This window comes from Calonectris borealis, chromosome 11, assembly GCF_964195595.1.
Source record: "Calonectris borealis chromosome 11, bCalBor7.hap1.2, whole genome shotgun sequence".
NCBI classification, from domain to species: domain Eukaryota; kingdom Metazoa; phylum Chordata; class Aves; order Procellariiformes; family Procellariidae; genus Calonectris; species Calonectris borealis.
In genome coordinates this window covers 14,694,827-14,716,039 of record NC_134322.1, presented here as the reverse complement: position 1 = coordinate 14,716,039, position 21,213 = coordinate 14,694,827, and the positions used below count along the sequence as shown (strand labels likewise).

General features: G+C 34.8%; 1 protein-coding gene across 1 annotated transcript in view; it reads left to right on the top strand.

Moving 5' to 3' along the window:
- WDR72 (WD repeat domain 72) overlaps window positions 1-21,213 on the top strand; it is a 113,794-nt gene that overhangs the window by 3,594 nt on the left and 88,987 nt on the right. The window contains exons 3-12 of the mRNA XM_075160099.1: window positions 928-1,006; window positions 4,002-4,176; window positions 4,730-4,806; window positions 6,641-6,760; window positions 8,717-8,862; window positions 9,245-9,341; window positions 12,294-12,435; window positions 12,935-13,180; window positions 13,720-13,940; window positions 15,279-15,474. Of these exons, the coding sequence (XP_075016200.1) occupies window positions 928-1,006; window positions 4,002-4,176; window positions 4,730-4,806; window positions 6,641-6,760; window positions 8,717-8,862; window positions 9,245-9,341; window positions 12,294-12,435; window positions 12,935-13,180; window positions 13,720-13,940; window positions 15,279-15,474 (1,499 nt within the window). The remainder of the gene's footprint in view (window positions 1-927; window positions 1,007-4,001; window positions 4,177-4,729; window positions 4,807-6,640; window positions 6,761-8,716; window positions 8,863-9,244; window positions 9,342-12,293; window positions 12,436-12,934; window positions 13,181-13,719; window positions 13,941-15,278; window positions 15,475-21,213) is intronic.

The following is a 21,213-nucleotide window of genomic DNA, read 5'->3' as shown; positions in this document are numbered from 1 at the left end:
AGTAATATTTTTAGATTATCAGAAAATGTGAAAGTGTGTAGATTAAAATGTAAATCACTAAGTAATATTTCTGATATAATAAATTTTGTTTCCCCAATGTGTTCTTTAAGTCCTCATACAGAAAATGTCTTAGAATGTAATTTCAGAAATCGTAAAATGATTGTTTCAACTTTGGAAATAATGCTTGCTGTTTAAATAAAATCTGAAAGCATCAAAGTTTAACATTCAGTTGCTGAGCTATGACAGTGTAGCTCATACAACCTCATTTACAACATTTAATTTAATTGTGTTTCTTTTGTACTCTAGTCCTATAGCATGTTGAATAATATCTAGATGCGGAAGACTGGCTAACTAGAAGTCTTTCTCAAAACATTAATTGTAGTTAAGCATAGCTAGAATGTTGCACAGACATTTAGGTTGTCAAGAGGCGAGTGCTGTATCAATAACAGATTTCAGGCATAGCCTCATGGTGGCACTGTTTCTTCTTAACAGAAGTTGCAGTTCCTCTCAAGAACTGAAGTCTGATGCGGCAGAAGATGCATTGTGTTTTTCAGAACGTGTCGTTTAAGTTCAGTGAAATGAATCATTTTCAGGAGGATGTAGTTCCAACGACAGATAGTTACACTGACGCATTGACGAGCTGTAATGGCAGTATACCTACAAATTGTTGTAGACCAGAGTTGGCCTTAAAGTCAGGTTTGCTGCAAGGCAGCAGGGTGTAATTACCAAAACAAAAAGAAACAGATACTGTATGTCATCCCCTGCTAATGATCACAACATTTTCTTACCCAGTAATCTGTAACAAAAAGCCACATAAACGACCAGACTGCACTTAAGTACAGCACTACAGAAAAACTTGGTGGCACAAAATTATTTCAGCCAATTGAGTGGAAATGACAGAGAATAATATAAAGTTATCTTTGGCAGGGAGATGTGTGTTTGGAATGTCACTAGTGGACAGTGCATTGAGAACGCAAAGCTTCCTTATAGGCATACAGCAATCTATGTAAGTATAGCAACTTTTCATAGAATATCTCTATCATTACAAGAGGAGTTTTGCTTTATTAACATGATATTTTTCAGAAACATGCAATTTTAAACATATAGCTCATAACATACTTAATAGGAGAAGAAAAACCTGTTGCAATATAAGTAGTTTTATATCTCTTATTTTTCCTTTTTTGACTGACTTCTAAGAAAAGACCTGAGACTTTTATGTTCCTCTGAACTCCTTAATCAAATCAAACTGATTCTTATTAAGCCACAAATGTCTGGAATGCAGTATCAATTAACTTACTGTAAAGTTTGGGCACTGTGTAGCAAAGTGAAACTGTCTTATCTTTACTCTTGTCCTGTGTTAAAATTGCATGGAAACTTCAAGTTTAATGTTGGCTTTTTGATGACATATTTTAGAAGTACAAGCAATCTAGCCAAACATTGTGAGACAGTCTGCTGAAGATCTTATTTTTAAACGTTTGAAAGGTTTTGATCCCTAACTGCTGACCTACAAAAGACTGTTCTGCCCCACTTCCAAAAATACTTTCATTCATCACAGAACTTGGGACAAATCACTTATTTTCAGAGGCCAGATTGCTTTAAATATTACTTCAGATAATTTCAAGTGTCTGCTTTGAACTCTATCCAGGTACGCAAAGTATCTAGATGTTGGAGTGTGAGGGTGTGTTTGAAATACATGTGTGTATATGATTGAGGAGCCCAGCACCTATGGATTTGATTCAGAGAGATGGCTTATTTCTGGATATATTAGTAGAAGAAGAGCTCAGGGCTCCTAGGTTAATTAAAATTATGTTTTTCTTCAGTGAGGAAGTCTAGGGTGGAACTAAGTCTCCAAATGATGGAAGTCTGAGGTCTCATGTGACTCAAACTAGGGCCAAACTCAGAATCCAAATGTTTTAAAGCTTCTGGAAGAAACATTGTTTTTCATGATACTGTTTTGGTTGATGTGATGAATTCACACAGTTGTTAATGACAAAGCGAAGAGAAAGAGCTTGGGTAAATTACCAAATAAAAATTGTAGAAGAATAACTTCTTAATAATATATGCTTTTACATATATATGTGTGTGTGTATGTATGTATATAAAAGCATAGATTGTTAAGAAGTTATTCTTCTATAATTTTTATTTGTGTATATGTTTAAAGCATATCTATTCTTTTTACATATATATGTATATACACACACAATACAATGCCTCAATTGTAATAGAGGTGTGGTATGATGTGGTTTGTGGTATTGCTTAATTAGATTTTAATAGTTAAAGTTAAGGAGGAGTTCTGCAGAGAAGTAAACAGATTTGCGTTGTGGAGATCAGAATCTTCATCCTTATCCTTTAAGTAGGAGAAACAAACACTCAGAAAATTGTTACTTCTCCTCTATTAGGAGAAATGAGATAAGTTAATTTTGGCTAGATAATGATTTTTGTTCTATAACTTGGGCAAGATGACTAAGGGAAAATAGGAACACCTAACAGGAAAACTTACTTAGAAAAGAGAATAGCTGTCGCTAGGAGGGGAAACTATCCTTAAAATGCAACCTTCGGATATATATAATAAATGGATTTTTTTTTTGTGAGAGTTTTTTGGGGGTTGGGCTTTTTTTTCCTTTTGTTGTAGGTTTTGTTGTTATTCCATGGGGAATTATTGCTTGTGGCATAATAGTACCTGAGAGAGTACCATTTCCTACAGAATGTTACTGTCTGGGAGGTTTAGTGCACACTGATTTTGATAGCATCACCATTTAAAATTGCTGCTTTAATTTTAGTTAATGTTTTAGTAGGTTTTAATTAAACTCCTAACCTATCTGGTGTAGTAGGTTCTTTTTGTTCAGTGTAGATGATTCAGCTATAAATGGCAGATGTCAAGCAGTGCAAACTGAATATTTGCCATTTGAAATGAAGTTTAACACCAGGGTCAACTCTTAACCATTTGTGGATCTTAACCAGTGTGGGATTTTCTCAGAGGACTGACTGACTATACAAATCTTCCAGTTCAAGCCTAATTTAAGAGTAACAGTAATTACAAATGGTTCCTACTGCTAAGCATTTCTGCCTCTGATCATTCATAATATCTGGTAACACTTACCCTATTCCCAGTTACTTATGCTTCTTTTGTTTTCAGACTTCAATACTCTAATTGAAGACCAAGAATTATTATCTAAGCAAAACTGAATGTACAGAGGACTTGTAGTAAATGAGGCACAATTTTGTAGATCTGTCTGATATTTGCCTCGGACTACATGATTGTTCCCTTTACTTCAAGGATACTATTTAGTTGTAAATACCATTTGAGGTGGCTGCTTATGCGTTTGTAGCAGTTATGTGTATGATTATGGATAGATATTACACAACATGCACATATAAAACACATAGCAAGAAAGAAATCTTCATAGTCGCTCTGCACCTCCGTCATCTCTGTTCCTTAGTACTTTGCTATGTGTCTGGTTTTAATTTTCTTTACATGATTGTTGAGAAAGAATGAATCTTCTGAACACTAGGGCATTTAGTGTCATAATGAAGAATATCTCATGGAGTAGAAATCCCTCCTGGAAAATAATGGAAAATTCATTATGAATCTTCTGCATTTTCACCTGATTTCTTCATCTTTACCTCTTGATAATTGGATCTTTATTAAATGTTTGGAGAGAGATGAGGCCTCTCAGAGAAATAAGTCCCAAACTGTTTAGCAATTTATAATGAAAATTAACACCTTGATTGCTTCCAAAAATCCTAATACTTAGGCAGGGCAGATACTGCTTTCAGTACGAAGCACTTATTACTAAGCTGTATGCCTATATTAGATTCTTATAAATGTGCGTGAAATGCTTGTCACTAGCAAAATTGTGTATGGTCTCACATATGCAGTACATTTTTAGTAATGCTACAAGTGTTGATTACAATTCCAAGTATGACATGCTGAATGTGAAAAATATGCATGCACATTTGTGTAGCTCTGTATGCTGACTCTCTTCTTTCCACTTGTACAGTATTACCATTGCTCGTTCCGAATGACGGGTGAAGGCTGGCTTCTTTGTTGTGGAGAATATCAAGATGTTCTTATTATTGATGCTAAGACTTTGGGTGTTCTTCACACTTTATCATCATCTCAGTCTTCTGATTGGATAACTTGTATGTGTATTGTACACTCTGCAAGAATTCAAGGTATACATTGTAGATGTATTTATGTAGGCCAATTAAATCGTGATAAAATATTTCTAGTGCAGTCCTATTAGATTTAATATCTAATCATGTTTTACAAAGCTGTTATGTACAAGATGTTAACATTTCATTGACAGCACCTAAGAAGGTGTTTTTAATACTCCTACTGTTGGTCATGTTTCATTTAACATGTTTCTTAAAGAGAAAAACAAGCAGCCTCTACACTGGTTGTAAGCAGCTCATTTCTTGGATAGAAGTACAAATTAATTTTGTAATACCAGGGAAATTAAGGGCACAAAACCACTATTCTATGCCTTCTATTGAAATAGATCTGATTGGACAAAATAATTATTTGCCACTTGCTTGCATGTTTTGTATTTCTGTATACCAATTAGTAATTTTTGTGTAAAATTAATATTTCATCTAAACATATCCTGCAGAATCCTTGTTCTAGTGCTATATAGAACACCAGTGTCTATGCCAAGGTTCTCTTTTGGGGTTAGACACTGTTTGAACTTGGTTTCAAGTTGACTATCTTACTGTTAACTTTTCACAGAAGACTCATTGGTTGCAGTGTCTGTAACTGGAGTTCTTAAAGTGTGGGACCTATCTTCATCTTTGAATAGCATACAGGTCAGTTTGTATGAGGTGTGAAACAGTGATTTAAACGATAACATGAATGTAGTAATATTCTCAAGTAAAGGATACATTGAAGTAGAATATGAATAAATTAGAATTTTCTGGATATGTATTGAACAGAATTGGTTAATTTTGTCCCAAAATTCTGAAAACACACCCTCATGTCGCTATTTAAAATTAGTTGGGCCATTGGACACTCTTGCCTTGACAACTGCCCAGGCTTCAGGCTTCATGTCTTTCCATATTCCATGATGCTGAAGTTGTAATGTTTTCCTTCTGTCCTGATAATGCCACTCCATTCTTTGAACCCCTTCACTCCTTCCTTTAAACTCAAAGCTCTTCAAAATTGGCCTTTGTGTACTCCCTCTTCACCCTTATTACTTTCTTCAAAATGGTCCTTTAGACTCTGTTTTCCTCTGTCTGCCTCCAACAATGCTGTCTTCACTTGGAAGAGACTTTTGCTGTGTCAAGTGCCCTATTCCTCCATCTTCAAACTTGCTTATTCTGTGCAACTTTTCTGAGTTAATATTCCTAGCAGCTGACACTTGATATGCATGAGTGTTAGAATTGGAATACAATGTTTTGTGTTGGAATTAAACTGAGAGCTAGATTCACAAAGGGACTTCAGTATTACAGCTAAGTACTATGAATCATCAACAGAAATGGCAAAATGTCAACAGTCTTCTCTGAACATCCGTAATACATTACTGCCTTACTTGACAAACTGCAGAGCATGCTGTGGCACTACTTGTTAATGGATAGAATCAGAAGAGTCTGTCAAGTTTGATACCATACTGGTGTTTGTGATGTGTTTTTGGTTTATCTGCAATGTTTTGGAGGGGGTCCTTTCAATGTTCCTAGGGCAAAAAATACTGTCACACTGTAGAAATTCTGGGGACTGCAACAACTGATTACAGACATCAGAGAAGCATATATGGTATGGTGCCATACTTTTACTTCCTGGGGCCTTCTTTTGTGAAAGGAAGGAGTGCAGAGTTAGTAACAATCCAGCTACTTCATATGTTAAAGAGCAGTATTTTAATAAATATTGTTTGATTTAATTGGAATTAATTGGAGCTGCAAGGTGTAGTGAGAGAATGGTTTACAGTTTTGTAGCCATGATTCCATGACGAGCATACCCCTTCTTTGAGAGGTTTTGATACTGGTGGTATCTTTCAGAACAGAAAACATCAATTTTCAGTGATTTAATCAATTAATAAAATAATTCCAATATAATAATTTTGAGCATGGTGACCTTGATAAGTCTGATATTCACACAAAAACAGTGAAAATATATGGGTTTTTTAAACCATCTATACATTCAGCAATACAAAGCTAAGAAAATTAATTACTTTTCCACTACTTTTTAGAGGTGTTAAATTCAAACAAGACATATGACAACACCATATGTCTCAGACTGTCCTGGTTGCAACAAGGATGAGTGGGAAAGCAGAATATTCATCAGCCATTCTGAATCTGATACTGTCAGTTTATAGGTTGTTGTAGCTATTTTTTTGTCTGAAGAATACTTAGCAGATAATTCATTACAGCAGATGCTATCTATGACCTGTCTTTAGTCCTCCTCCATATTCATTATCGCTTCTTTAAGTCAGATCAAGGTCTGAGCCATGCTGAATGTCTTCTGTTTACATGGTATTTGTGAACCCTCCTGTCTTCCTATTTCACTTTTAGTTAAGAATTGTATGTTGCTTTGCATTTTGGAAGTGTATGTTAACAAAATTATTTTCAGTGGTTTGTTTTTATCCTAAAAGTAAAAGCTCAGATATCTAGAATAAATCTTATGGCTTTTTTCCTCTGTGCTGTAAAGGAGAGACAAAGTGTGTGCGAGAAGGAATCAAAATCTCTGGACTGTATAAATTGTCAAGCAGTTCGGTTTTGTACTTACACGGAAAGGCTCCTTCTAGTTGTGTCCTCCACATGCTGGCAGGTACATTATTGAGCATTATACATTCTTTTTAATTTTGTTAATAATTTTGAAAAGCTAACGTGATTTTTACATGCAGATACTTGTTTTTCTCCTCAGCTTAAATAAAAAGTGTTCATTAATTGTCAGGTGTAAAATAGTACACTGTATCCCTTCTCTGCTTATCTTAATTGCCTGACTAAGATGAAGTGTTTATTTTTTATTAATGTATTTCTGCTTTAAAAATTTAACATGAAATTGGCTGGGTAGAAAGGGGATTACTTTAAGTATTAGTCAGTTTTAGAGCACTGGGTGCATTATAGATCCCTCCACAGTGCATTTCAAAAGGAGACAAAGATGCACAAAAACTGTTTAAGTATGACAGAAGTAATCACAGTTGGCAAGTCCTCGGTAACCAGGGGCCTTTGTTCCATCAGGGCCAATAGCCTGGGTTCCGCTAAAAGATGCAAGCAAAACTAAAGAACCCAGGCTATGTCACTCTTTCTTGTAGCTCTAAGAAAATAAATGCATTGTGTAGTTACTGAAACTGTTATGAGTTTATTTTAAATTTTAGTTAAACTGAACTTTATTGTAAAAATTCTGTATTTCTTTTTCTGAGTGTTATGACATTCCTCTTAAAATAATCCAGAGCTATTAGTGCAACATATGTACCTGATCCAAACACCACTGCTGTTGGGGGTGTGTTTGTGGAAATTTCACATACACCCGAGTCAACTTTGAATAATACAATTGTACGGTATCCTTGAGATTTCTCCTGGGCTATTTAAAAAGGTCTGTACAAAAGTATTTATAAAGAAATTCCACGTATAGAATGGACAGGCTTTTCATGGAAAAATCTGGTTAACATGCATTGTTTTCTACTAATTTCTATAATGTTTTTCCACAAGAGGTGCATGTTTCTTGTAATATTTCCATTATGCATTTGAATACTTATATTTTACTGCTTAAAGTAGTGTTATAGATACATAACTCATGCTGGATTTTCATCTTTTACATTTCAATGAATATACAGCTTTAAAATAAAAGATGGTGATGATCTTGCTCATAATTAGAAAGGTATGTGATATGTAGCATAGGAGAGATTCACATGTGTGTTTAGAGTAGCTCCTTAACCCACTTCTATAGTAATGAAAATATAGAGCAAATTAGCTAGAAATTAGCTAATGAATAGAAAATAGCTATGAATAATTTGTAGAAATTCTCATTCTGAAATCTATTTCCTCACACTGCTGGAATAAATTATAAAAATGTGGCTATGAATACACCCTGCATGAGGCCACTAGGAATGTGAACAAGCAGACTATATCCTAGGTTGCCCTAGTTATATCCTGTTTTGTCTTAAAATGAGAAGGTGAGAGGAAGCAAACAAGTCATAATTTTTTACCACCTCTAGAAATGGAAGAGAGAAGAATTCTTGCAAACAAAGGGGATTATATGTTCTTTGCTTTCGATTAATTTGCAAAAAAGAAAAATTTCTATTGCCTCCCCAAAGAAGAAAAGAAAAAAATCTGCTTTGTTAAGATATGTGATGTGATTACACCAGCAGATCATCTTTTAAAGAACGCAGCATTTATAGCTTCTATTAGTCTTCAATGCCATATTTATGTGCTAAAATAATTAAAATCATTTCCTACCTCTTTATAAGAAATTAATAGTCCAGTAAATATTAATGAATGCAAGGCAAAACAAAGTAAATCCCATCCAAAATCCCTTAATATAACAGAAGGCTCTAAAGCTGCTTTTTTTATTGTCAGTTTCTTTATCTTTGAAATACGTGATTTGATTCTGACTTTGCAGTAGTTTGGTAGTATGAAAACTGCTTTGGCTTTAAGAGAGTTAGTCAAACTACGGAGTGTCAAGCTAATGTTCTACTTACAGATCCGTTGCCCAAAACCAACTTGAACTAAAATGAATGTGCCAATACTATTTGTTTATATTTTATTGTTTTTCTGAGCTTAGGTCTATGATTATTGTGATTTCTCCTTGCTTTGTACTGAGTTCTGTAAAAGTGGTCAGTGCTTTGCTGGTGGAGAAGTACTAGCAGCTCACAGACTTATCATCTGGACAGAAGATGGCCACAGTTACATCTACCAGCTGCTAAACAGGTGGGCTCAGATGGGAAATTCACACAAAAAGTTCAGGTACAAGATGAACTTTGGGAGGTTTATTATGGAAAAACTCTGCATGTTGCAAATGATCAAAAACCAGAACAAAACCACTTTGGCACTCGAAGATTTACCCTGAGTGTGACAGCCCTCAGTCTTTGTTTGACACAGCAGGGGACACAGGAATAAGATTAGCCATGTAGAACTTGGGCAGCTGGTGCTGTGATTTCAAAAAGTCGCTTGTAATTACTTATTCAGTAACTTTTAATTGAACTTGTGAATCTTGGTTGTTACTGTTCTGTTTTCTAAAAAATATTACTTTCTAAAGCTTTTAATTTTCCTTTCTTGTTGTGTTTTTTCTTTTTTTTTTAAAATTATGCAGTGGGCTTTCTAAAAGCATATATCCTGCTGATGGGAAGGTGCTGAAAGAAACTGTTTATCCTCATTTACTTTGCTTTACTGGTGTCAGGGAAAATAAGGTAAATTCATAAAAGTTTACAGTGAGCTTCAAAAGTTCATTCATTATTTGTTTGCAATTACCTGAATGATCCCTAAAAAATTGTTGAATTAATCAACAAATTTAATTGTTCTATGAAAATAACGAGTAAGACTTATTCCTTCATTTTACAATTTTTACTTACAGACTTGGAGATGATCATAGCATATTTTTGTCTTAAATTCTGGCAATATTTACTTTTTTCACAGGGGAAAAAAATTCCTGTATTTTCAGCTACAGGCTAATTATTGAAATAGGCTAATTGTTGAAATGATTTTTTTTTTTCTTATTTCGGCAAAAAAGGGAGAGCTTTTTTAAGTTAAAGGTGGTCTAAAATAGCTTTAGAAGCTTTTAATTTCAAATCTGTAAGAAAAAAAAAAACACAAAAAAACCCAACAAAAAAAACAATCCACAAGCAAAATGTAAGCAAGTTGCTTAGTTCTTCTTTTATTAAGAAATATATGCATGTTTCAGTGTAACTACATAAATAGATTGTTTCCCATGTGTATCCATCCTAAATTGAAGGGATTTGAATCTGTGAGATTTTATCCAGAATACTGTTATCTTGAGCCTTCAGAGGCATAATCGCATGCCTAACTTTCTTACACTGTGAGCAGATTGATAGTACCCACAGTGCATAAAATTAGACACATGTGACTCTCTTCAGAACCATGGTTTCTGCTTGAAGAAGCCTCTATGGTTAAGAAAAGAGGAAGCTAAAAAAGTAGGTGATATTTATACTTCTGATTGAGCATTCATGTTTAGCAGAGAATGTCACACCAATTTCAAATTTAGAAGTTAGTGCTTAGACAAAGTAGCTCAAGTGGACTCAGCTATGTTGGAAAACCTGCATCTTGACTCACTTTTTGAGTAGTGCTTTGTGTGACCACAAAGAAATAGGTAAGGAAAAACAGTTGATTTAAAAACTAGAAAATTGATTAGAATTAGGAAGTAGGGAAAAAAAATCTGTGGCAGGAGTTCTTATTTGGCAAAAATTGAACCAAAACAAATATAACAGATTTTTCTGTGTAGCTTTGGTTCTGGTTTTGTTGCTAAGTCTAATATTGCTAATACTGTTTATGAAATAGCAATTGTTGGAAGATGTGGATTTAATTCCTGCCTGCAGTTGCATCAGTTTGATGTGTATTTGCATGGGAACTTTAAAGAGGTCTTTAAAGAGTTTCTGAAGATATGTAAGGGAGACATATTTTTATTTGTACCTGATTAGAAACTGTCAAATATATACCTGTGTGAGGGTTTCCAGTGTTCTTTTTTCGTTCTGTTGACAGCTATAGGCTCTTAGAAAGCCTTTTTGTTGCATACTCTTGCGAAGCCTGACAGATTTAATTTTCAGTTGAAGGGCAATAGCACAAGCCATTCAGCTTTTCCCCCAAACACTGTGATCTAAAATCAGATAGGATAACTGCTGAAGGATGCCAAAAGGTCAGATATCGTGAGGGAAAAGAAATAGCCAAAACACATGGTTTAGCAGATAATAGGGTTATGGTGGTGGTAGGAAGCCCATATATGCTTCCCCCAAAACGTATGCATTTTTTAAATACTGCCCCCTGCGCTTTTCTAATATTTCTGCTTTAATATTTACCTTACTACCTGAATAATTTTTATAGCAGATTTGTGAGACAACAAAACTGCCTGTGTGATGATCCGTTTTGATCTCCATTCTTAAATCATAAACTGAATCACATTGCAGTACAGTTGCTTATTGTGGAATTTACTCCCAAACTTCAGTGTTGTAAATAAAACATATCTAACATATGGGGATGTTATTAAAATGTCTTGAAGGAGCAAATAGAGTCAAGCTGTGTCTACACCATCTAAGTAAAGGTGATGGGTAGAACAAAACTGTTTGTGCTGATGACCTTTCACCCACACTATCTACAGGGCTTTTGGGGTTTTTTGGTGTGGGGTTTTTTTTGTGTGCTCCTGCACATATCTCCCAGTTTACTTTCATGCAAAAAGAATCCTGATTTGGTGCTCCGCAACACAAACCTAAGCGTTCACTTCCAAAGTACATGCCTGGTATAAACTGAAACATACTAATTTAGATATACCTGGAGATTCCTAATTTTTTTTGATTTTTGCGAGGGTTTTGGGCAACTAGAAGCTTCCCCTTAGATACCTTACCTGTTTTTAATAGTTTGATACTTGAGAATGAAGCTTATATAACAACTGAACAGGATGTTCTTGGCAAGTCACTAGTAGATTATTGCATAGTGGTGATATAGAATTATCTGTGGTGTTATACTTACTGGCAAAGAAAACCTACAGACTTCTAGTTTTCATGGGAGAATAAGAACATGGTATTTGTCTGAGATAAATATACTGCTATAAGTTTTAGTGTGGACTCAACGAAACTAGGTAGATGTCAGTTAGTGTGTTTATCAATGATATTATACCTCTCTAGTGTCTTAACTTTTTCCAGATGACTGAATGATGGCGTTATAGACTATTACCTATCTATGTAAAAGCATAATTCTTACCTTTCATTATTTGTAGTAATTTATCATGATTGAAGCTTTTGTTTTGATGTGAAGATTATCAATGTTTCGCTGCATTTTTTTCAGCCTGATCTTGGTGCTTATGCTGCCATTTTTTTAATATGCTGGTGATACTATTCATAGATTCTCCATGTAGAGACAGTAAACCTAGGGAGCCCTCCCATTCTGCTTTTCCATTTGGGATGTAGGCTTAGCCAAGGATACTGGCAAAGCAGAGGTGATCTTCGAGGGGCTTGCACTAGGCAGAGTACACCTGGTCTGAGCAGAATTTAGTGGCAGGTGAGGGTTCAACCATTATTTGTTTTATATTTTTGCAGCTTTTGATGTAAAAAAACCCTTTGAATTTGCCATTAGTTATTACATTATTTTATCAGCTCTTTCATGTCAGAGTATTGATTTACTGTTATTTTTGGCAGAGTTTCCCTTTTGTCATGGGCTTCATGAATGAAAGAAAGGAGCCTTTCTATAAGGTTCTTTTTTCTGGTGAAGCTTCAGGAAGGATCACTTTGTGGCATGTTCCTGATGTCCCTGTGTCAACATTTGATGGTTCGCCAAAAGGTTTGGCAATTCTGTGCTCTTGATACCATCTTTTTAATTATGTTTTTAAGTTACTTTTCATGAAAACTTAAATTCTCATGAAAATATTTTCACACTAGAAAGTGATGCTCATTCATTCATTGTGTGATGATTGCCTGTAGTTAGAAGGAGCAAGACATTAACAAAGATGAGTGTCAAGAAATTCTTCATGGAACTGAACAAATAAATGTTCCTATTTCCTTACCATCTGCCCATAAATGTTCCTCTACCAAATGTCATGAAAATTTACTTAGTTGGTTCTGCTTAGGTTGTTCATAGGGAGGTATAAAAGAAAGGATTTAGTGAGATGTGATCTAGTGTTGGAATAGCAACTGCTGATTTTCCATCACTATGCTGCAGAAAGGATAAGTTAAGGGAAGTGAGGAAGAGATGAAAATGTATATTTTGCTTTGTTTGGATTTTTATTTTGTTTTGAATAAAAAAAATTAAAAATTCCTGACTCTTTTCCCCCACCCTCTAGAGATCCCAATTACAGCAACATGGACTCTTCAGGATAATTTTGATAAACACCATTCAATGTCAAAGGGCATTATTGATCATCTTTGTGCATCTAAAGATGGAATTGAAAGTGCAGTTGTCAGTTCCTCTGTATACATACCCAGTCTTGATAAGCTCGTGTGTGGATGTGAAAATGGGAAAATTTTCGTAACACTAGGTTTAAAAACTGCAAGAGCAAGACTTCTAGAAAACATATCTGTGCTGAAAGGTAAGTTTTAACAATTTTTTCCAAATTCATCTCAGTCAAGCACAGAAGACTGCATACTTCTGGCATCCCCTCCAGTGATCCTTCTAAAGATTATCTGAAAAATAGGGGTGATGGTCAGGGATTGAATGAGGAAAAAGGAAGATTATGATCTTCTTTCTCCCTCTGTAGCTGATCTATCAGATCACAACTTAGTACTACCAAGGTGCTTTGCACTGTTAGGAGTCCTGGAATGGCTGTGGGAGTGGAGTCGCCTGGAAGTGAGATATGTGGATGTCAAGATATGGGCAGTAGTCATCTTTGTCATTTTCCCTCTAAAAGATCATTCTGCTGAAGGAATAAAAACGGTACCTCTCAGTAGATGAAGCTCAGAGTGCAGACCTTTGTCCTCCCTTTTAAGAAACATGTCCAAAATACTTTGATGCCATGTAAAGGATTGTTGTATTTAATCTTTTGAATCTTCTGACTTTTAGCAAATGTACTGTAAAATATGGAACCTCTATTCTTAGAACAGAGATCATTTATGTACCATCTTGTTTCAGATAATCTACTTTATAAAGTTCTGAACGGTCATAGTAGCAGAGTCACTTGTTTACTTTATCCACATGATAAATCAGTAAGATTTGATCCAAGCTGGCTGTTGTCAGGGGGCCAGGATTCTATTGTGATCTGCTGGGATATATTTACTGGAGGCATCTTGCACCAATTTAGTCTGCAGTCTGGTCCAGTGACAGAGCTCTTGCGATCTCCAGAAAACTACAAAGTAAGTAAAAGCATAATGAATGGTGTCTTAAAAAAAAGAAATGTATACATGCATATATATGAGAGAGAAAAAACTATCTGGCAATACTTTTATCCTGCGGCATTTTATTCTTAATATACATTCATTTAATTGTCTTGTTTAAAAGTTGCTTTTAATTTCAGGGGCTGATTTCTTGTTTGCAATTTCAGTGATTCTGAAAAATGATCCTAAACCAGTGACATATTAAATTTAAGCTCCTAAAGTTCTATTCACCATTTTTGATATCATGATTGTCAACCTGTATGTTAATCTGATTATCTCCTAACTTCTGAAGTTAAAAAGTGTAATCAGTAAGACTAGGGGTTTGAACATAGTAAGAAAAGATTTGGACCAATAGTATTTTAATCTAAATGTGTATGCTTGATTTTGGTTTCTGACACATCCTTGTGGTCCTTTGCATGCATGCTTTTGTGTTTTATGACATTTAGAATAATTTTGTATTTTTCTTGAAGTGAATTTTGAAATAAAAATTTAGAAGATGATTTACTGTACTGAATGCTCTATGAAATTTTGTTAAACAAATTCTATCCCTATTGTATTCCATGGGGCTGGAATCTTTTTCCTCTTAAAAAGCCTATGAAGACATATTTGGTACTTATGGTTGATTCAGAGTTCACTTACGTGCCAACATTAAGTAGTCCAAAAGATGTTTTGCAATGGCATAAGTTCTTAATGCTTGTAAGGCTCTCTTTAGCCCTTTTTCTGGAAACTAGGTAGGATTTAATGCGTGCTTGGATGGCGTTTCAGTTCTCTTTACAGGGCTGAATTTTTCCATAGGGCGAATTCCTTCGTGTCACCAAAAATTACTTGCAGGAAGGGAAGGCTTTGCAGAATCAGACCCATACAATGTGAAATGAAATTGTTACATACTCAATTCTTTGTTAGAAATGCATTGCCCTTGGCTTTTGTGTCATAAGACCTGACATAATTTTATATCACACAAACAGCGGTTTGGTCTAAGGTAATTTTTTACAACTTTCTTCTAGGACAACTGCTACTGTATATTTAGTTATATAATCACTGCTTTGATAGGCTTAAGTATTGTGAATAAATGTATTTAAATTATTGTTTTAAAAATTGAAAAATCAGAGGAGATTGTATGTTTTCCTGTCAGGAGATCAGTTGTACAGCTAGCCTGTTAAAAACAAGTTGGAGATGTAGGCTGAAATAAAACATCATTTTCTAAAATGAGTATGTTCGGGGAAAGAAATCACTAGGCAACTTTTACCAGGCTTGTTAAAATGATGTGGTTATGACTGTGGTTACAGTGTTGAAACTGAAGTGCTTTCTGTTTTGCAGTTGAAAGATCACAGCATAGTGTGCTGTGTGTGCAGTGATCACTCAGTAGCAATTCTACACCTTCAGAAGAGAGTATGTCTCTTACATGCCAGAAAGCATCTGTTTCCTGTGAAGAAGATAAAATTTGACCCTGTTGAAAATCTGCTAATTGTTGGATGTGAAGATGATTCAGTTTATATTTGGGAAATTGAAACAGGTGATGAGAGAGAGGGTTTTTTTTGTTCACTTTCCTTAAGTTTTGTTTGTCTGTCATATGGTGTTATACAAACCTAGTGTATGGAAGACCAAAGCAGAAATACTGACACATGAATACATTAGAGAGTTTAAAAGTTTGTATAAACAAGCAAGAAATAAAATTTTCGTATGGTTCAAGGTATGTCACTAATAAAATACAGCAGCTTAAGTCAGATCCTGACAATCAGATGATTAGCTGAGATTGCAGTGAATTGAGTAGAATGTTTCTGGAAGCTATAAATAAAATTAAAAATATAAATTATTCTCTTTAGTTATTAAAAAGAATGAGATTTTCAGTCCTAACTATCCCAAGTTAGAGCACGAAGTTCTGCTTTCTTCAGCAGAAGAAACCTCATAATCTGAGAAACCTTTGCAGTTAATTGATAATCAGTTAATAATGGAACATAATTGCAAAGCTCACAACTGTATAGTCAGGAAAACTAAAGCTGAGTGTTTCAGGTTAAACTGTAGATTCCCAGATGATTTGAGAGTGTAATACTGATTCACAAGGGTAATAAATGTAGTTATTTGAACTTTGACAGACAGAACTATTAGAAGCTGTAATGGTACTAGACGTTACAATACAGTGTTTCCATGCGATTCAGAGCTGTGTGTCCTGGGATGGGGGAAGTGCATAATGAGTCTAGAACCACTGAAATGCACAACATATTAATACTGTGTGAAAACATAGTTTTACTAATGTAACACTGAGATCACAATTTACTTTACAAGTTATTACAACACGCTATCTAGGCTGTCTGCTTTGGATAAAGAAGTCCCTTGTTTTAAAGTACAAAATATCTGTGTTTAATGAAGAACTTGGCAAAATGAGTACAGCATAAATTACAAGCCTGTTGTGTTAGTAAGCTATTTAATATCATTAAGCTACTGGCATAGGAAATGCCTTCTAGTACTTATTCTTTTCCCAAATGTACTGAGTTGCTTCTTTAAAAAGGTTTAGAATAAAATTAAATTGGACTAACAATTATAGTCAGTTAAAACCCCTGGTTTCACATGGGTGTTTTCCTACAGCTTCTCAAAAATATGAAGTTCTCTTACAAAGTTCTCATATTTTTGCATTGTATTTTGAGATTTAAAAACTTTAAAATCTTTTTGTTAAAAAACATCAATAAAAAATTAAGAAAAGGTGTGACCTTAGGAGACTGTTAGATTGTATATAGGGTTGTACTTATTTTTCTTTGCTGTCTTATTGTTGCTGAGTGACTATATGATGATTTTGCTTAGAATTTTAGCTTTAGTTGCACTGCTGGGAAAAACAATACAAGGTCAAATTTTCAAAAGTAAATACTAGACTCTGAGTTAGGGTACTTTAAACTTGTTATCCTGCTTTTATTTGGTTATTTAGTTGTTTCCTATGTAACTTTAAATTCTGTTTTATGGTAAATATCCAAGATTCTTCTTATGTGTGTTCTGCTATTTATGTAGATGCCTGATACTAGTTTTCAGTGCATCTTCTCCAGTCAGGAGGGGGCACGTGCTCTACCATTCTGCTCAATCCTCTTTCTGGAAGGTTTGTGAAGCAGTGCTGTCTTGGGATCCTTCTTCCTGTCTTGTCATTCCTCTAATCCCTTCATTTTACTAGTCTTTTCAGCACATCTGCAGTATTGCAAGTTGTTACTTCCCTCTCCTCTTTTGTCCTCCCTGTAAAAGGAAGAATGGTTCCTCTCCAATGCGTTCTTTTCTGTTCCTAAAAGTATTACTAGATCTCGTGATTATTTCCCCCTTGTAATGGCAGCATGCACTTTGTGCAAATAGTATTTCTGTTAACAGTAAAATCTGTAAGCGATATCTGCCCCATACTTTAGCATAAAGTAAATAAAATAGCAAAAATGAGAAATTAATTTGATTCTTGTCATTGCCTAAGTGCTTGTTTTGTAGCAATTGCAGAAAGTCACCTTTACTACTGGTAAAGCATTAAAGATAGAATGGAAAGATATTGTACTAGATCCCTGTTGTAACTAAGGGAAACTAGAGCAGACATCTAAATGTTCAGCAATCATTAATAAATACACGTTTTTATGGAGAAGTTTGTAAAGATGCTACCAGTGTCCAAGCTGTTCTATCTACATCTTCATTGCTCTTTTAAAACCAATGTTGAAAACAGTTGAGAAATTTAGGTGGAGGAAATCTTGATATAGAATGTTTTCTTTTATTTCACAGTTAAAAAGGCGATTTCTCAAAAAAAAAAAAAAAGTGTAACTGTAGGTAGGCTTTTTCCTGAGTGCATAATTTGAGTGAGACATCCTTGAAGGTCATTATGCCTAATATACCTAAATGTTTATTAGCATTTCTTGTAGAGTCATCTTTTAACCAAAGGATTAGTGTGCATTTGAAACTTTGCAATAAAATTGAGCAAATAAATGTAATAAAGGACCACAGAATATTTTGTTTCCTTATCAATCTGTTGTCATAACTATCATTTTAACTGATTTGCATCAGTTCTTTTGTATCAGAACGCAATCACTTTGTTTAAAAAAGGAAATAGACAAGATATTAAAGCTCTAAAACACTGATGTTGAGCATGCAATGATTATTTTTCATACATACTTTTACAATGCATTTGTTACGGATTAATCATAGTCTGTGCTGTTGTTATATTTGTAGGATACAGTGTAACAGCTCCTCAGGTGCTCCTATGATGTGAATTAAGGTTAAAGCTCACAAGGTGGCAAGTCTTAATGTGCCCCTTGACAAGACATTGGATTCTAAGGGGACTCAGACCTGACAATATGTCAATGCAACACTAATTCCCTTCTTAAAAAAAAAAAAAAACAAAAAACAAAAACAAACAAACAAAAAACCAAAACCCAAACAAAAAAAAAACCCTCAAACCAAACAAACAAACAAACCCCCCCCCAAACTTCAAGCCAAAATAACTATGCTACTGATATGAAAAAGAGTATAATTTTAATCCATCATAGCACAAAAAAGTTAATTTAAAAGTTGAATTATTAACAAAGCTTATTTCTAGAGCTGTAGTGGCATCATGAAGAAATACACTAGTTCATATTACGGCATATCTTTAGTAGGACTTGTGTTGCACGCTAGTGTCTGCAGGAGGATAGCAGTGTACAACAGAATTGTTCTTGTGTTGTGCTCTAAGAAGGGGGGGCTATGTTTTGTACTTAATTTTAACACTTTTAAGATAAGCACAGCATTGTTATTTTCTTTGTTTTAGATTTTTCATGGAAAGTGTGTATTCTGGTAAAAAAATTTTGAAAATGTAAGTGTATCCCACATCTGAAAAAAATTATGCAAGTCCCCAGCTTTTTACTTTTTCAGCCTTTCAGTATTCTTATTTCTTCATGGAACATATACTATTAACTAGAAATAGTGCTGACAGGACATAGGTATTCCAAACTTCTGGGGCTAAGTAAATAATTGCTAAATAATTCACCTTGTCATTTTCATATTGAAACTTTTGGCTGTTGATTTAAAGAAGTCATCTGTGTAAGCCTGAGAAAAGGCAGTTCCATGTGTGGTGTTAGAGAAGGCCAGGTCTGCACTGCTCGGAAAGATATCTTGCAGGATTAAATGGTACCTAGGCAGTGTATGCCTTTGAAATAACTCCTGATAGTGGGGATACTTTTACCCCCACAGTGTGGTGCAATGAGGTTCTTCCTTAGTTAAAAAAAAAAGCAAACCCACACCAAACAAACAATCATTTCTTTCCTAGATTACTAGACAGTAAATATTGTGCAGTGAATTCAGTGCTGCTGCTGTGTATGCTTAACAACATGGAAGATGACTTTGACTCATTAATTCTATACAGATGCTAGGCTAAAATGCAAATTACTGCACTCAACAATATAAGAACTAATAGCTTCTGTTGCCATACAATGCCCAAGGCAGCAGAAAGAAGCTAAGGGTCTGGAGACAGAATTACATCTCAGATGCAACTTTTAGTACAGCTAGATAACTTCACACTAAAGTATAGTGGATTCTTTGTAAATCAGTGAGATTTAATAGATTTAATAGCATAGGACTGTAATGGTACCATAGAGACAAAAATTGGAGTATAGTTTTAACTGTGTCTCTAGCCATAAAAATGCTGCCTGTTTCAAAATTAAAGATGAAGTAAGATTGATGTCACTGCTCATATATATTACATATTCAGAAAGGATGCAGATAGTTAAAAGTGTAATTTCTTTTTTTTTAATTACTGTTTCTGTATCTTTTGTTACTAGTATCAAGCAAGAACGAGAGCTATGATCACCATCTCTTAAGGTATAGCTGGAACACAAGAAAGTGATGCAGTTATTTGCTACATTAGCAATTAACAAATCAAATTTTTTTTTTTGTTCCTGTAACACATTGGTAACTAAAAGATGCCATCTAGGGTAAATACCTGGGAAAACCTACTGGCATATACTGTATTTGGTTTAATGTGAATTATATCTGTATTGCAGGAGAACATGAGAGGTCATGACGTTGATTCTTGAAATTGGCCTGACCTAGATCAAGAGCTGTGTAGATACTTCAGTGCCACTCAGGCAGACAAAGCATTGTTCATATGTTTGGGAAAGATGTATACAGCATCACAGATGACCCTTTGCAGAAACACAGCAGCCTTTCATTGTGATTTTCATCTGTTGGCAAATGAACAGGCAGTCATGCATAGTACCACTTGCCTATACAGTTACCTGTGGGCATGTTCCCTGAGTCAGTTAATAGGATAAAGTTTAAGTGGTAGCCTTGTGCTTGGATTCCGTTACGGGAATGGATATAAGATAACATTTTTGTTGTAGTCAAAAAGTGTTTTTCTTTATTTTTCTTCCGGCTATGCAGTTAGCTTCATGACTGAGGCTTTGCCTCTTTAAGTGAAAGTCGGTGGAGAACCTGATTTTGTGTCAGACTCATATATCACTGTTTGCAGTTCAAAAAAGATCTGAACAGTGTTACTGTACTAGAGTTAATGGATAACTGGGAAAACAGCCAGTCTGTTTATAATTTCAGGCTGTGGATTAAGGAATTTCCATGAATATTTCAATATTTACACTGTTGTATAGTCAGCAATAATTCTGTTGAATTTGACAGATGACTTTACAAAAGTTTAGGGGCATCTAGTGCCTATGACTGTCTTTCAGTTATACCAATTTAGCTCCAAAACTGTCCTTCCACCAGGTAATTAAGAAGATGACCCCTTAGGCAGATGAAAGACTTCATTAGGCATAACAGTTCAGCATCCAATTTCCTATGACAGAGGCGGACACAGTTTTTCAAAAAACATTCTAAAGTTTTAAAAATATTTAAGTAGTCTTTTAGCAGGCTTTCATAATAGTTCTTTTACACTTTATGGGGTGGGAGAAACATTATCACAGATTAAAATCTAAGCCAGTACTACTTCACGTACAACTTGTTGCGCCCTCTCTTCATGAGATTGCCAAAGATACCTTATTTTACGTTGTCAGTGGGAAATTGCCTGAGTACAATGGGCTGCCTTTATTCCAAATAAACAAGCATTTCAGCATAGTTTATGCTGAAATGTGTTAAATACCAACAGTATAGTTGACTTCAAGTGGAATTTACCTTACCTAACTTGAGACTTCTGTCTATACACAAGACCTCTACCTATGAGCTAGTAGTTCATGTTGGTTTTGTAATGAGGAGGAAGTAGGAATAAGTAAAAGTCTGTATTTCTTCCCCATTAACTACAAGGGGAGTCTAAAGCAGGGCAGGG